The sequence below is a fragment of the Helianthus annuus genome, chromosome 2 (assembly GCF_002127325.2).
Source record: "Helianthus annuus cultivar XRQ/B chromosome 2, HanXRQr2.0-SUNRISE, whole genome shotgun sequence".
In the NCBI taxonomy this organism is placed as follows: Eukaryota; Viridiplantae; Streptophyta; class Magnoliopsida; order Asterales; family Asteraceae; genus Helianthus; species Helianthus annuus.
The window spans coordinates 21,355,836-21,373,855 of record NC_035434.2 but is presented as its reverse complement, the minus strand read 5'-3'; the positions used below and the strand labels follow the sequence as shown (position 1 = coordinate 21,373,855).

General features: G+C 35.1%; 1 protein-coding gene across 1 annotated transcript; it reads left to right on the top strand.

Moving 5' to 3' along the window:
- Positions 1-8,286: 8,286 nt before the first annotated feature.
- LOC110912426 lies at positions 8,287-14,107 on the top strand. The gene is made up of 7 exons (XM_022157116.2): positions 8,287-8,724; positions 8,812-8,898; positions 9,010-9,228; positions 10,983-11,147; positions 11,350-11,403; positions 11,962-12,108; positions 13,533-14,107. The coding sequence occupies exons 1-7, from the start codon at positions 8,563-8,565 to the stop codon at positions 13,908-13,910; spliced, it is 1,212 nt and encodes a 403-aa protein (XP_022012808.1). The 5' UTR covers positions 8,287-8,562; the 3' UTR covers positions 13,911-14,107.
- Positions 14,108-18,020: the final 3,913 nt, after the last annotated feature.

The following is an 18,020-nucleotide window of genomic DNA, read 5'->3' as shown; positions in this document are numbered from 1 at the left end:
CGTGTAATCATAACCCTGAGGGAACACCTGCTCGAACGGGTTGAACTGAGCGGCACTAGCATAAGCCGGAATCGGCTCTCCAAAATGCTGCGGCGGCAGAGGCGGGATCGGAACAGAAGTAACCTCCGATACGGGATGCTGAGACTCCCCTGTCTCAGACTCCCCGGGTAGAGACGTGTAGCGGCTGCTACTAACACGTGGAGGGGTGCCTATGCGAATCCCTCCGCGCGTAGACATGCGCGCATTCCTCCTAGGCCTCTGAGGCGGAGGAGGTAAAACTGGCGGCGGCGGTGGTGACGGAGTGATCACGTCACGCCACAGGGCCTCAGATAGGTCCTGCGGTAGAGGCGGCTGCTGCTGGAGCTGCTGCTGCTGCGAGTGGTGCTGTGAGTGCACCGGCGAACCATGGAGCGATTGAAGCATCGGAGTACCATGGAGTGATTGAAGCATAGGAGAGTTGTGGCTAGGGGTGAAGTACCAATCATGTTGCTTGAACCTCTCCTGGAAGCTGTCCACACCATTAAATGGTGATCCTGTGTATGGCGACCCATCCGATATCTCAATCGGGTGGTTTGGTGTGCCTGATGGTGGGAGCGAAGGGTCCGTCTCCTCGTCTACGTCCATCTCGTGACCACCAGGAAAGTGGTCCTCCTGTCCAAGTGGGTTATGGCCCACTGGCTCCTCCACATAAGTATTAGGGTTATACAAACCCTGGTAGGCTGGCGCTAGGTGCTGGTGTGGTGACTGGTGCAACGGTATGTATGATCCAAGCGAATCATGGGGCCCGTTCTCCGAATGGGGCCCAAACGAGTGGGGTAATGACGGAGAAGTGCTCGCGGAAACCGAATGCCTAGCAGGCTCGGCAATAGACCTCCAAAGGTCGTTGGCGGCTGTGTGGTGTGTAGCAGATGGAGCCCGCCTATGCGAGGGCCCTGCCTCATGGTCGTGCGATGTAGGAAATCCTCCACGACCTCTCATCCTTGGCGGCATCCTGATCCTGTCAAAAGTCAAACAAGTTGCGCAACAAAATATATAAGACATTGCATTAATAAATAAAAATAAATTAAACGAAATGTCGAACATTTCCTAAGTTCTTTGTCTAGACTCGAAAATCGAGGAATGTGCAATTGTGTAACTGAGATTAAACACATTAGGATAGTGTTTAATTCACTCAGCGTTGGCTCTGATACCAACCTGTCACACCCCCGATTTCCACGTGTCACCGGTGGGCCCGGTGTGGGGTACAGTGACGTAGTTGGCATCGTCATAGACAATCAACACAATATAATAATGCACAGCGGAAGCAGAATAGAAACATTTCAACTTTTAAATAAAGTGTAATAATAATATCACAGTAGTTGAAATGGATCCACAGGCGGATCAAATAAAAATAGAAATAAATAGTTCAACAGATAAATGTCGTCCGAGTTTGCGAGACTATTGTGGACGCTCTCTAGGAAACAGCCAGCCTATTTCCGTATAGTACCTGCACTTAATCTTTTGGGAAAAATACGTCAGTTTACACTGGTAAATACAAATCAACCGACTCATTTTGAAAATGATTTAAAATTTATTTAAATGCACAAGGCATAAATATTTTATTAACTTGGGATAATTATATAATATAAACTTGTGAACGATTTACATGCACTTATATCTCTGGTGGCCCGGGATCTACTGTCCGGGCTAGAGATTTAATTGACACACCACATCAAAGAGTTATACACGACGGGTGTACGCCTACACCCCGTGCTCTGGTCGTGGCCATCTCGTAAGATAATGCCAAGGATATCCGGGACATGGTCAATAACCCCCCAAAGCCTTTAAGTAAGACAAGACTGTTTAAACGAAATCACACAAGCTATTCAAGACTGAACACCCATAGGGAGCAGGACTTGTGCGCCCGATCAAGCGGTATTTTAAATACCGTACCCCAAGCCCGTATAGGGAAAATAAGTCAAAATGTATTTACCTGAGCAAGTATAAGTCACAAACGATAAGTGGTGATAGCTTTTACCGGGCTTCCTAATCTGGAACAAAGGTTTATAATTAACCTATTAGATTCCTAACGGCCTTTTATTTAAGCTTAAGCTTTGACCGGTTAGTTTTAGGAGTGATACGGTTTACGCACGATTAAGCGAAAGACCGGATAGAATGTGATTTAGACCCGACAAGTTCGAATACTTGTATAATACGGGTATACTAAATACATTCTGGATTTTGAAGCAAAAACGATATCGTTTGACCCGTTTCGGTCAATTTACGCAAACTAGTTACGTAAGCCGAACCGAACGCGAAAAGGGCGATACGGGTAGCCAAAAGATTCAAATGCAAGTTTCCTGAAGTAATATGCTTAGAATATGATATTATATCAGTAAGTTATGTCCTATATTGCCCGGGATAATTTTAAACTCAATTTATGCCTTAGAAGGGCATTTTGGTCATTTAAAAGATAATAAAAGGGTAAAATTAGAAATCTGAGTTTCGGGTCTGGTTCATACAGTAAATACACTTAATATATCATATTATATCAGTAGGGTATGACCCATATATCAAATCTACCATTTAAAACCAAACTATGCACCGTAGGGGTATTTTAGTAATTTCACAAGGGCTAAAAATGCCAAAACTGGAAACCTGAGTTCAAAATATTATACTTACTGTTATTATATAAAATATGTGATTTACATCAGTAGGTATAAGTTTTGTGGGTTTAAAACAAGCACAACGCTTACTATGCGTTAAAATGCTAAAAATACGGTTTAAGGGCGTTTTCGGGTTTTCACAGTAAATCTGAGATTTTTATATTCCCAGAATACTTAAAATAATTTATTCATCATATAAAATCAGTAGAAAAAGGTTTCGGGTCAAACGGAGGTGTAAAACTCTTTTTATGGCTAAAACGGTCAAAACCGACATAAGCCGAAATGGCTAGGTGATCTAGGATCCGTTCAGCCAAAAATTAATTAAAAATCACCAAAATTCCCAGAATATTATATATAATCAGTTGGTAAAAAGTTTCGTGTCAAAATGTGGCCAGAAACGGGTTCTACGCAAAAAGGACCGTTTATGTAAATTTATAATATAGTTTTACGCTAATGGCCATAACTCACAATCTGGACCACCAACTGATCCGAAACTTTCGGTGCAAGTTTATATAATAAAAATAAAGATTTCTATCCTTTCACTTTTCCAAAAATCCCGTTTTAAATCAAAAAGGGCAAAATAGTCAACTTTATGCATAAACCGGAAACAAGCATTCGAATAGGCTAAACATAGACTCAATCAACGAAAGTTCCAGAAAGTTTAACTAAAATAATAATAGTCAAAAATACTTTCCAAAACAGATCTTGAACATGCATGTACGAATCCGAATCGATAGTCTACGAAATAATCGTTTTACAAGACTTTCGGTTCCGATTCGTGGCTATACTATAGAGTGTCGAGTTGATGAGGATTAAAACACATTTATATATATGTTACAAGTTATTTTCAATGATCAATCAGGTTGCATGTCATCTATATCATTAATCATGTCATTTTTCGCAAAAATCACTTCTGTTGACTTTTTAGAATTAGGTTTGACTCGACATTAAGCATGCATGTAGTGGGAATCAGTTAGTACCCTTTAGAGGGTTTGTTTCCCACATAAATACTAATCTATAACAAGTTTCAATTCGAGAAATTACTGAAAGAAATCCGTTTAATCAGAAAGTCAAAGGTTATGAACACCCAGTTTGACTTTTAGCAATTAACACAACAAGAATGGATCAAAGAACGAATTGAAGGCTTACAAGAGTCCTATAGATGTTAAATGGTCACTAGGAGTCGGCCTTGTTGATCAGAATCCCTCCAGAAAGCTTGCTTGAAGTGTTCTTGAGAGCTCTTGAGAGAATGCTCCTTGTTCTTCACTTGCAAATGATCAAAATGAGATCAATTCTTGTTTTAAATCAGTATTTTCGAGCTTACTGTAGTTGTAGGCTTGCATGAAATGTTATTGGTGATTGTGGAGGCAAGTTACAGCTGTTTGTCACTCAAATTCGGACCCAAATCAACCCAATTTCGATTTTCTGCACCTGATAGTCCCACGCGGCCCGCCTGGGTCTGTCCAGGCGGGTCGCCTGACCTGCTGTTCAGCCAAACATCTTTCAAACATTGACAGCTTTGACCCCTGAACTTGTACGTGATGTTTCGGCTACTTTTCTCGACCCGTAAACCCCCAAACTTGGTTTTTAAGGACCTTAGGACTTTTACCAACATGGTAATGCCCTCGGATAACTTTGCGCTCAACCGAAAAGCCCTAAATTCGACGTTGACGCTTTTAGTCCCTTAAGTACGGTTTTGGCCATAACTTTCTCATACGTTGACGAAACTTCATGAAATTTTAACCACATATTCTAGTGAGTATATTTTAGCTATACAAAGCTTCGGGTCTGCCAAAAGTTCACTCAGAGGTATAAATTAAACATGTTGACACTTTTGGCCCCTATAGTTTACAATACTTCACTTTTGGGCAATTTCCGCGTCGTATGATCCATGAACCAACCGTTAAAGGTTATAAACATTATGTGGGGTTATCATAGAGCCTATTTATCCATTGTTGACACTTTGGACCCTTACGTTCCATAGTTTTCACTGTTTGTCACTTTTAGTCCCTCTAAAGTATGTTTTCACATAACGGAACCTTATGACACGTGTCAAGACATTATTGGACGAAATTTTTCGAGGTGTTACACTACATGACTCATAACTAAAACCTAAGTAACAAATCTATCAATAGATTTCTAACCCCAAAAATATTAACTTTTAATGTGAAGTGGTTATTCCCGACTTCTCGTTTTGAATTTAGATTTACGATACTTTATTTGGAACTGTTTTAATATGCTATCGTGCTTTATGGTTGCTTTAAAATTTATGTTTCATTTTGACAGTTTTTAAATGTTTTTAAGGAATCTAAATCAAATTCAATTTATTCGAATTCGATTCGAATTCGAATTTTTAATCGAATACGAATTGGATTTTTTATTCGAATACGAATTCGAATCGAATTTGGTAGATTTTAATCGAATTCGAATCGAATACGAATTCAAGGGAAAATAAAAATCATTCGAATAATTCGATTCAAATAATTCAAAAATTCGATATTCGATTCGATGAACACCCCTAGTACCAGGGGCGGATGTAATGTACAAGGAAGGGCAGGGGCGGACGGGGGTTGCCCCTTGACGCTCCGGTGGTAGCGTAAAATTAGTGTAAATTTTGGAAAAAATTGACGTTTTTTCAATTTCGTTGCCCCTTTTTATAGAAACGTTGCCCCTTTAGGTTTTTTCTAGATCCACCACTGAGGAGGGGTAGCAACTTTGTCGGCCGAGTGTAAAATTAGAACAAAAAAATATTCTCTTTCCTTTTTATGTATCGGGGATACCCCTGAGCAAATATTAGAATACCCCTGTACCCAAAAAAAAGTTTTGGGATACCCCTGAACTTGTCTTATAGATCCGCCACTGCCTAGTACCATACTCATCCCCATAATAAAGTCTTTAAACACCTAGATTTAAAAGGGAAAGTCTTAGGTTTAAAGTTATAAACAACGGGTTGAGTTATAATACAAGGTATTTAAAAATAAGAAGGGTAAGAAGCCACCAGAAAGTGACAAGTGTCCTAGTAGGAATTAAATGGAAAGGGTAATTTTGTCTACAAGAGGAAAGAGAATATGCACATACAAGTCACATGTTATTTCCCCCCAATTTTTAAACGTCCGTAACTTTTTTATACATCATTTGTTTTTTAAGAAAATTATACCATAAAATCGAGCGTTTTTTATCTTTAATATGAGTACCATATTGTTATATTTTTCAAAAAAAAAAAAAAATCAAAAACCGAATTGCATATTACACAATGGACATGATGTAAAACACAATGTAAAGTAGATCAAAAACACAATCAATGACAACAGATAAAGACACAATGGACAACATACTAAAACACAATGACCATAACGTATAACACAATAGCGATAACATATAACACAATAAGTATCAGACTAACTAAAAACACAATTGATGACAACAGATAAAAGACACAATTAATGACAGCAGATAAAAATAAAAGACACAATGAAAAGCAGATGAAGACACAATGGAAAACAAACTAAAAACACAATACACAACAAACTAAAAGACAATGAACAAAGATAATAAAAAAAAATTGAACATATTATTAAAACACTATGGACAACATATTAAAACACAATAAATAAATATTAAACATAATGACCTGAACTAATAACACAATTTATAGAAAACCCAGATATAACACCATCTTCATTGTGTCGTATATTGTGTTATAGGTTGTTATAAAAACGTAATGGATAAAACCCAAATTAACATGGTGCTATAGGTTTTGATAATAACACAATGGTGAATTTTTTTTTTATATGAACCTTTAACACAATGCAAAAAAAAAAAAAAAAAAACCCAGTAAAAATGAAATTTTTTATATGATAATATGGTACTCATATTAAAGATAAAAAAACGCTCGTTATTATGGTGAATTTTTTTTTTAAAATGTCATATGAAAAAGTTATTGACGTTTTAAATCGATAGGGGAATTGGCATGTGCAGCGGCGGATCTTGCCCGTTGAACCTGCCAGGGCCGAAAGACACGGACACTAAAATTAGCACTACAGCCGAAAAACTTGCCAGGGCCGAACATAGTATATATACAAAATTTCGATCGAAATGCGGAAAATTAGCACTACGGCCGAAAAACTTGCCAGGGTCGTGGCCCTGCCACGGCTCCACTAAGATTCGCCCCTGGGCATGTGCCTTGCATGTGGAGAGAGAAAAATCCATAAATATAGGATTCGCTTTATGCCCTTCTATTATCTTCTTTTCCCTACAACTAATCTCAACCCTCCAAATCTAAGATCAATGGACTAGAATCATTCTTACCCTTTTTATTTATTTTATCCTTTATATTTGATCCTAACCCTATAAACAGCAACATGGATTAAAGAAATTTGCAGTTAAAAAAATAGAATTTATATACTATAAATTAGTAAGTTTTTCATGCAAAGCATGTTGTACAATGTGTTTTGGGTGTTTTTCAAAAAAGAAAGTTGAAATTTTACCTTTAATCTAAATCTTTGAGTTTCTTGTAATTTTCATTTCATAAAATTGAATTTTTTCACTTTAGAGCCAAAACTTTCTTTTTTACAATTTAACCTCAACTTTTTTATATTTAACTTTCGCCCCCTATACTTTTTTCATCTTTCGCGGATTTTCGTTTTACGTTTCGTACTAAATTTTGCGAGTTACCACGAATCAAGGTGTGTTTGTGTTTCAACGTTTTTTACGTTTTGTTCGTAATTTTGCGAGGTAATATGGCGCAACGTCCCTGTGTAGTTCAACATGTTGGTGTTTCATGAAGTTGTATTCTAAGCATAGAGAGGTTTTCAAAAAAAAGTTGGCTTTTTCATTTCTAATTTAAAGGTTTTCATTTTTTTTTTCATTTTAACCTCTTTAATTTTTTTTACTTTTACCAAACCTTTTCAACTTTTGCAAATTAACCCCTAATATTTTTTTTGTTTTCAAATTTGATCCTCATACTTTTCATCTTTTGCAAACTTTTTGTTTTACGTTTCGTTCTAAATTTTGTGAGTGAATACACCGCAATGTGCGTATGGTTTCAAGGTTTTTCGTCTTTTTTTTTCCATTTGACAGGTTCGTCACAATGAGTCTTTATTTCCCTGTTTGACAGATTCGTCGCAACGAGCGGGGTTCTAGATCGACTTAGTTATTCTTTTCTATATTTTACGTTTTAGTCTAATTTTTTCATGTTAACACGACACAACAAGCATGCATGGTTCAACGATTTTACGTATGTTTTTCGTTTAGTGTTATTTTTCCTTTTTTTGTTATTTTGTTTTTACCTATTTTTTCGGTATTGCTGGTCGAATATAGTATTGATGCTACTTGGCATGGTTTACGGTCCCCGCCGCAACGCGGGGGCCTTAATACTAGTTGGTTATGAATTTTCCATTTCTCTATACATATACACATACGATTCCGTTATACCTATAACTCTACAAGCCTAATACTGCCTATGCCTAATTACACATTATTATTATTACAGAGTGTTTTCCACCACCATCAGTGTGTAGACACCAAAGTGGAATCTCTCTGACACACATTAACACACACATTGTGGGTGCCATTTAAAAAAAAGTAATTTTTTTTTCTTTTTAAAATATTTGACTACATGGGTGTTAATGGATTTAAAACCCCACTTCTGCAATGTAAATGTAAGCTGGTTCTGTGTGTCACTGCACAAGATCAAAGAATCTTGATTTTTGAGAGAGAAAAAACCCAAAAAAAAGTGTGTTTCTTGGTGTTTTTTTCTATGACATTTACATTTTAAACTCACCAAACCTTGTCTTTGAAGCTATGCACCAAAAACATAGAATAAACCATTTGTTTCTTACTCTTGTTGTCTTGTTCATCATCATATCTTACAAGCAAACAAACACACAAATATTGTTTCTTAAATACCCATGAAAACATGTCTTCACAATCTACAACTATCCTCATATTTGCATGTACTATGATGATCTTGTTGTCTATGTTTGTTGTCGAATCATCGGTTCGGATTAACGAAACACGATTAACCCGAGTTAGACTTCATTTGAACAAGATCAACAAGCCTTTTGTCAAGACAATTCAGGTTGATTAAGTTGATGAATTTTTTGCTAGTTTGACTTTTGTTGACCATTGTATACTTTTGTTGACTTTTTGACTTTTTTTGATACAGAGTCCTGATGGTGATGTTATTGACTGTGTTGTTTCTCATCTTCAACCTGCATTTGATCATCCTAAACTTAGAGGGCAGAGGCCATTGGTGTGTAATTATACAAATTTATATATTAATATGATTTGTTAATTATTTTTTTTTTGAAGATTTTAAGTTTTTTTTTTTTTTTTTTTTTTTTTGGTGGGTTGAATTATGCAGGAAGCACCGGTGGAGAGGCCAAAGGGGCATAACTCGAGTGATGAACGAGTCGAAACGATTCAATTATGGGCCGAATCGAAGGAATTCTGCCCGAAAGGGACGATTCCGATTAGAAGAACTACTGAAAATGATGTGTTAAGAGCAAGTTCGTTGAGAAGATTTGGAAGGAAGAGGAAGATTAGAGGTGTGAGGCATGATACCATGAGTGGTGGTCATGAGGTTAGTTTTGTCTTTTTACAATAAGTGGAAACCGTTTGGATTTGCGTTTTGAAACTGATTATAAAATTTTGATGTTAACCCGGACGAGTTTTAAAAGGGTTGTGCTAAATGTGTCTCTTCGTTACTAATAAGATGCAAACAAACAGGGCCTAAATCACTCAGTCATTTTACTTTTTTTCCCATACGGGTTGCATTAAGCATACACTACATACATGGGTTGTTACATACCAAACGAGAGAACTCCACCCAAAAGACTAGTCTAGTGGGTGAGAGAGCTCATTTGGTATATAAACCCCACATTGGTTGGCCATACAACCGATGTGGGACAAATCCCATACCTTGCAATGGTTTCAGTCCATAACATGGGTACTGAGATCATTCACATCCCATTCTACATTTGTACCTGAGTGGGTTCAACATATTATAAAAAAAAGGTTTTGAGTGGTTGTGAGTGAAGAAGAAAGAAAATGTTACTGTTCACCCCATATTAAATTTTTAATATTTTTTAATAGTCATCGGGAGTGGAGGAGAGAGAAAATGTACTGATAAGGTATATAAATATTATTTAATTAATATTTGCCCTGGTAATTGAAATGAAAGAATTTTAAATTATTTTAGAAAAAAAAACTAATAAAGATAGAAAAAATGTAAATAATTTTTAGTGTAATTATAAAAAATGAAGAAAATGGAGAGGTAACACGTTTTTATTGCATGGATAATCGGATTGGACATCCAGTTATCCATTTCTTTACCATTTCTTTTAACAAATTTATAAAAGGGTAATTTGATGTACCCTTATTAAATTCGTTATAATAATACAATATTTATCCAACAAAAATATAATATCAAATATATACAATTTTAAATTGAAGGCATGTATACCCTTGTTATAAACTCAAAACTTGTATCAAGATGTGAGTTGTGAGAGTTCAGAATGTAAATAGAAGAGTAGAGTGTAATGATCATGTTATGAATTATAACCGATTTTTGAAATTGGTAAATATGAAAAATTATGTATTTTGAATTTGTGTATATGATACTAATTTTGTTTAGTTTAGTAACTATGATATTATGTAAGTTTTCAAATGTGTATATGAAATTACAATGTAAATATCCATTCACAAAAAAGGCTATTTTTTTCAACAAAAGTGTTCATTTTAGTCATTTATATTTAAAAGATTTTAAAATTGAATACTATACATACTTTCAAAATGCACATCCAAACACCCCTAAGTTGACATCAAGTCTACATACTATAGTCTAAGTTGATATATGTTATATCATTTTCTTCTCTTTAATTTTCCGTATTTTAGGTTTACATCGCATAACATAGAGACAGCGTAACTATGTTATACGATATAATCCTACAATATAGATAGAACAAAAGATGTGACAGCAATTGAGTTACTTTTTTCTTTTTTTTATTTAATTTTTTTTAAATCATTTAAAACCAAACTTCATTAACAATACTGTATTATGAATTTACATCAAGATAGTTGGTAAACGGGCAACAAGCTGCGCCGCTACCCCTTTTTGAATAGCAAAACTAAGCCTTTTAAAAACTACGTCCATAGATCTCTGGGTCATAACATTATTATGCATTACCCTTTGAACTCAACTAAGTAGGTCTACAGCCTGGCGCCAGAAAACCAAAAGTATCAAAAGCAAAGGCCAACATGAATGTAGTTGCTTTTCTGTTAATTTTTTTTTTCTGAAATTGAAAAGATAATGAGATGCAATATTTTGAATAATAGCATGCAGTTGCTTTTGTAAATGGAGATAAATATTATGGAGCAAAGGCCAGCATGAATGTATGGACACCTGAGGTTACAGATGCATCTGAGTTTAGTCTGTCACAGTTATGGGTCATTTCTGGTTCATTTGGTAATGATCTCAATACCATAGAAGCTGGTTGGCAGGTAATTATCTCTCTCTCTCTCTCTCTCTATATATATATATATATATATATATATATATATATATATATTTTCAGATAACATTCTTTAACTTTTACATTTTAGCAAAGACAAAAGAATTATTTTACAAAAATTTAAATTAAATGAAATAATACTTCTGAATATACTCAGAAATGTGATTTTCAAGCTATTCATGATTCCTCAGGTTAGCCCGGAGTTATACGGAGATGGGTATCCTAGATTCTTCACTTACTGGACTGTAAGTAACATCGACGTTTTTTTTTTCTTTCAAACCTGTCATTAGAGATGGCGAGAGCAGATATTCGGGTTGAAACTTGTCATTTTTTAGTATCAGGATGTGGTTGAGTTGTGGGTTGAGCCATTGGCAGATCTTGAACTTAGTTTACAATAAACTAACGGGGGCTGGACTCTCAAAATCCAATATTTTACACCACATATTTTTTTTTTTGGAATTTTTGGTAAAATTTACACCACGAAGCGAAAAACCGGGGGGGGGGGGGGTAGGGACCCGTATGGCCCAAGCTAAGAACCGCCCCTCGGTTGAGCTCCACAAATTCCAAATATTTAACTACTTATGCTTTAGTTATAATTAGAAAATAATATTACTACATTAATGATCTAAATCTTTGGTTAAAAAAAACATGCCTGAAATAAAATTAGCGTTGTCGACTTTCAACCCAAATCAATCGAATAAGTAAACAGGTCGAAATTGACTCCTATTTTCTATATATATATATATATGTGTGTGTGCGCGTGTGTAAAGAAAGGGCTAATTTATGTTAATATTTATTTACAGACGGATGCATACCAAACAACAGGGTGCTATAACTTGTTATGCTCAGGATTTGTTCAAACGAATAACCGGATTGCAATAGGTGCAGCAATATCTCCTAGATCATCTTATAACGGCAAACAATTCGATATCGGTGTCATGATATGGAAGGTAAATACTAAATAAATTTTATCTGTATTTTTAGAAAGCTTAACACATAAATAAAATCCAAATTAACAAGAACCTGTCTGGTTTTTTAGAAAAAATGTCTGACAATTTATGAACATTTTTATCTTCAAATTTTAATTTTATCTTTTTTAGGCCAAACATAATAAATATATAATTGTAAGATTCTCTTCATCATTTCTAGGAGGTGTCTTCCATGTGTAGACCTCCCTTTAACTTTTAGTCAAGTACTTATATTATATAGATTATTACTAAGTTGATACCGTCTCGATTTCGGCTTTTCCTTAGAGTTTTGTTTGTTTTCTACTCAGATACTTCTAAATCTTAACTGTTACAATACCGATAAATGAAAGTAACACAAACAAAATAGAAGCCTTATGTGGTGCCACTGTTTCACAATAGGTAAGATTAGAGGTGGCAAGGGGGGCGGATCGGGTGTGTTAGGTAACGGGTCAAATAGATTTATGTTGAAATGGGTTGTTTTTAGTACGGGTCAAAAAAGACCGTGCGGGTTGACCCGACACATTTTTTGTCCATCTTTATTATTTTATACAAGTATAACTAACTCATATTTTTTACACTACTGATATAGTGATATAATTTGGCTATAACGGGTCAAATGGGTTTACATTGAAAGGGGTCATTTACGGGTCGGGTCAGAAAGACCGTACGAGACCCGACACAATTTTTGTCCATTCAATTATTTTATAGAAATAACTCATATCTTACAATACTTGTATAGTGATATAATTTTTGAAATATGGCATTTAGCATGTATGCATTAAAAAATACACTTTGGACAGTTTTCAATGTTTGACCCATTCCCCCAAATCATTTTATTTAAAAAAATATAGATTAATTTTGTAGTAATATTTTCTTAATCAATATTAAAGCACTAAGTACTTACAAAAAAAGAGTAAATTACTTTTTGAGTCCCTGTGTTTTAGTGGTTTTAACCACTTGAGTCCAAAATCAAAAAGTTTAACGCCCTGAGTCCCTAGCCATTTATTTTATAACATTTTGAGTCCAATTTTGTTCATTTTATAACGATTTGAGTCAAAAAAATTGGACTCAAAAGGTTAAAATTTGGACTCATAAGGACTCAAATGGTTAATAAAAATGCTTATAGGGACTCAGGTCGTTAAACCTTTTGCTTTTGGACTCGACTAGTTAAAACCACTAAAACACAAGGACTCAAAAAGTAATTTACCCAAAAAAATTAACCGTTTCAACCCGTATTAAAAGAAACGACCCATTTCACACTGAACCAAATTTTGATCCGTTACCCAACTTACCATTTGTAGCACCTCTATACACACACACACACACACACACACACACACACACATATATATATATATATAACACAAAATTTACTAAAACTAGACATTTTCTATTCTTTTACACAGGACCCTAAACACGGACACTGGTGGCTGCAATTTGGATCCGGGGTGCTAATCGGCTACTGGCCGTCGTTTTTATTCACTCATCTACAAAAAGAAGCGAGTATGGTACAATTCGGCGGGGAAGTTGTTAACTCGAGATCAAGGGGTTATCACACAAATACACAAATGGGCAGTGGTCATTTTGCAGATGAAGGTTTTGGAAAAGCTGCATATTTTAGGAACTTGCAGGTTGTAGATTGGGATAATAGTTTGCTTCCTTTAACAAATCTGCATTTATTGGCTGATCATCCAAATTGTTATGATATAAAAGCTGGCAAAAATAATGTTTGGGGGGATTATATTTATTATGGAGGTCCAGGAAGGAATGCAGGTTGTCAATAGAGAAAATTGGATACTTGGATAGTATAATATTTTTATTTTACATGATTTGATTTTTGCCTATAGTCTTGAAAGGAGTTGGAGAGTTTTGGATTTTTTTTTTATCTAAAATTAATATTATTACTTGGGTTAGGTTGAGAGGTATTGTATATTAGTGTTAGGGTTAACTGATTTATAATATAATATATTGTGGTTTGTTATATAATATAGTATATTGATATTGATTGACTATTGACCTTGGTTTTCTGACCATTTTTCTGCATGTAACATGGCAACTCTTCTAATATTATATATTGTGGTTTGTTATATATAATATAGTTAACACAATGTTAATTCCATATATCTTATTCTAGTATATTTTGTGAGTTGTGAGTGGTTGTTAATGAAAGAAAAGATGAATAAATAAGTATTTTTTAATTGAATAGGGATAGATACGTAGAATGAGATGTGCGAGGTTTTTTTAAAAAAATGAACAAATCTTATGTATTTAGCGGAATTATAGGGGTGGCGATAGAGAACCTGATCTAAACGCTCTTAGGAAAGTATTTATAGGGTTTGTAAATTTATCAAATAACTAGTAAACACTCCTCGCGCTCCATGACGGGTTTCTCTGTCTTTAATGAGAAATGTTCTTTGTATTATCTAATTTGCTACCTGATTAGCTAACACAATTGACTACTAATTTAAAATGGTCAAAGAGTAGATAACAACCTCTAATTAGCACCAAATACGAAAAGTGATCCAAAACTGTTATTGTAACATGTCTTGAGAGTTGAGACATACAATGACCAAAAATAAAACAAAGCCCAAGTAAACCATAACACCTTGGCGCAAGTGAGGGCTTGGAGCAAAATAGTTGGGGTTAACAACGGCGTTGTTGTGATGCAAGAATTAAGACTATGTGTTATCGCAAAGCCCAGGGCTTTGTTGGTATGCCATATAAGCAAACAAAGCCCAAGTAAACTATAACATCTTGGCGCAAGTAGGGGCTTGGGGCAAAATAGTTGAGGCTAGCAACTGCGTTGTTGTTATGCAAAGATTAATGAAATTGGTGGTTAGATGGTAGAATATAGATGCTCTTATGGAATTGGCTTTGGAAAACAAAAAAACCAACGGTAACTCTTTAATTATATACTCAAAAAATCCAATAAAAAAATAAATTTAAACGCTTATATAAATCCCATGTTTTATACCTCAAACCCACCACTTTAAAATATTCTTCTCCTCTCAAACTTCAAATTTTATAAAAATTATGGATCAAAGAGTTGATTACCGACCCTCGTTCGAGTTCGACTTATACGAACAATATGGGGCTGGCGGTTGGGATTTACCTGATTCATAAACACAATGGGTACCCGAAACACAAGCCCCTTTACAACAATCGTTCTTTCCATTGACCCTAACCGAACCCCAACCAAAAAAATGCTCACACAAGAAAAAACAAGCCGGTTAGTCATCGGGATCCCAACAACAAAAAAATGCTCACACAAGGAAAAACAAGCCGGTTAGTCATTGGGATCCCAACAACGAAAGGCTAAGCGTTGGGCGGTCGAAGAAGAATGCGCGTTAGCACGAGCTTGGGTTGATGTCTCGAAAGATCCACGTGTTGGTAATTTTTTTATTTATTCTAACACGTTTATTCGTTTTATATTTTTTTACACTAGTTAATTCAAAAAAATAACTTATACATCTATTTTTTTTCTGTAGGCGTCAACCAAACTAAAACACAATTTTGGAACCGGATACGAGCGTTGTTTTGGGCTAGTGTGGGGAATAAAAGTTGTACCGCTGACATGATTTCGGGTTATTGGAACGAAATCCGTCGGAAAGCCGGTTTATTTGGTAATCATTATAATAAAAATTGGCCTAATCGAAAAAGAAAAAGCTGAGAAAGTGACTTTGATATTTACAACTATACGATGGACTAGTATTTTCAAGAGACGAATGTCATGTTTTCTCAAAGGCCCGTTTGGGAAATTTTAAAAAATTCTACAAAGTGGCACTTGGTTCCTATAGTAGTCGATGGTCCATCATCGATGGTCCTATAGTAGGTACACAAGCTTTAAAGTCTTCACTTCACATTTGTTATTGAATTATGGCATGCACACTTCATAACCCATATCCATCACCACTAGTGTCCACATATTTATATAATTCGGTAGTATTTCCTACCAACCATTCTAACCTCTAAACTTTTAATAAATTATAATTTTAACCCTAGAATCTATTTCATTTTAAAATTTTTAGCTTCTCTAAAGTTTTGACAAATGACAATTTCAAACCTATACTTCTAATTCATTTTAAAACTTTTGGTTTTTTCACTTCAGATCCTTAAGCTTTTGACTTAAACACTATTAGCCCTCATCTTTAAGTAAGTTACACACTCATTTCTAACTTTTGGTTATTGACAACTTTGACCCGCCAACCTTTCATTTATTACTATATATATTAAATGGCATGGTCGTGGTTCCGGCCATGCCTTTTTCACTTGAGCCCCTTACTTAATAGATTTTATACATCCAACCCCTATCTTTTGGTAAGTGACATGTTGACCTTTTGTCAAAATAACTGGTATCAAGAACAGAGATGCAAGATTTTATTAAATCGAAAACCCAGAACTAATCTGAAATACAATGATTTACAAAGAACTAACTCTCACAAACTTCTCACAAACAGATTATCAATATGATAATCTGTATAGACAATATACAGGAATCAACAACTGAAAAGAGAATTGGTGTAATTCTCTTACAAACCCTAATCGTCTAAACAAGAGAGAGAGAAAGCACAGAGATGAAAACTGAGATGTAAAAGTAAAGTCGGTTCACAACCCCCGAGATCTTTTAATACTTATCCAGATGCATAACTACATCCGGGTTATCCGGAGTCTTCGAAACAGCTCCAAGCTTCAGTTCAATATAAAAGCCCAGCTCCATTCAGTCCAATATGCAAGCCCATTTGTAGTCCAGTAGATAAGCCCAACTCACATGAAACAAAGAGAAAACAAATATTAAATAGAATTGCAATAGAAAAAATGTATTATTTTTTACACCCCCCCACAATTCTATTAGTTAAACAGATCAAAAAGTTTCAATTTCTTACACAGAACTTGATGTATTTTGCCCAACACTCCTTTAGTAAATATGTCCGCAACTTGATTTGCGGACTCAATACCAACACATTTCAAAACACCTTTCGAAATCAAATCTCTTAAGAAAAATAAATCCAATTCAAAATGTTTGGTCCTATCGTGAAAAACTGGATTTGCTGCTATAGACATAGCAGCATTATTATCACTATACAAGTTGATAGGTATATCAATTTTAATTTGTAACTCTCCCAACAAATTTTTCAACCAAATTAACTCACATGCAGCAGCACACATCGACCTGTATTCAGCCTCAGCTGAAGACCTTGACACTGTACTTTGTTTCTTACTTTTCCACGATACTAAACAATTACCCAAGAAAATACAAAAACCTGTAACTGACTTTCGAGTAACTAGACACTTAAGCCCATACAAAGACTTATTAAGTTTACACACTTTGGACAAATCATTAGACTGATAACCTTCAGGTAATGACATATAAACTTCTTCATTTAGATCACCATATAAAAATGCATTATTAACGTCTAATTGATACAAGTTCCAATTGTTTTGAACAACCAATGCGATAATACATCTAACAGTTACCAGTTTAACCACAGGAGAGAAAGTTTCTTCATAATCAATTCCCTCTTTTTGGCTAAACCCTTTAGCAACAAGCCTTGCCTTAAATCTTTCTACTTCACCATTAGATTTATACTTAATTTTATAAATCCATTTACACCCTACAATACTTCTATTTTTAGGTCTGTCAACAACATCCCAAGTGTGATTTCTATGCAAAGCTTGAATTTCATCATTCATTGCAGAAACCCAGTTGGGATCTTGAACAGCCTCGTTAAAGTTCTTGGGTTCAACAACTTTAGAAAGAACAGAGGCAAAACATTTATTATCACACGTAAGTTTAGAAAAATTAACAACTCGTTCAATCCCATATTTAACCTTCCCATCTAAAACAAAATCATTTAAATTCTTTGGTAAATTAGAAGTCCTAGAGGACCTCCTAG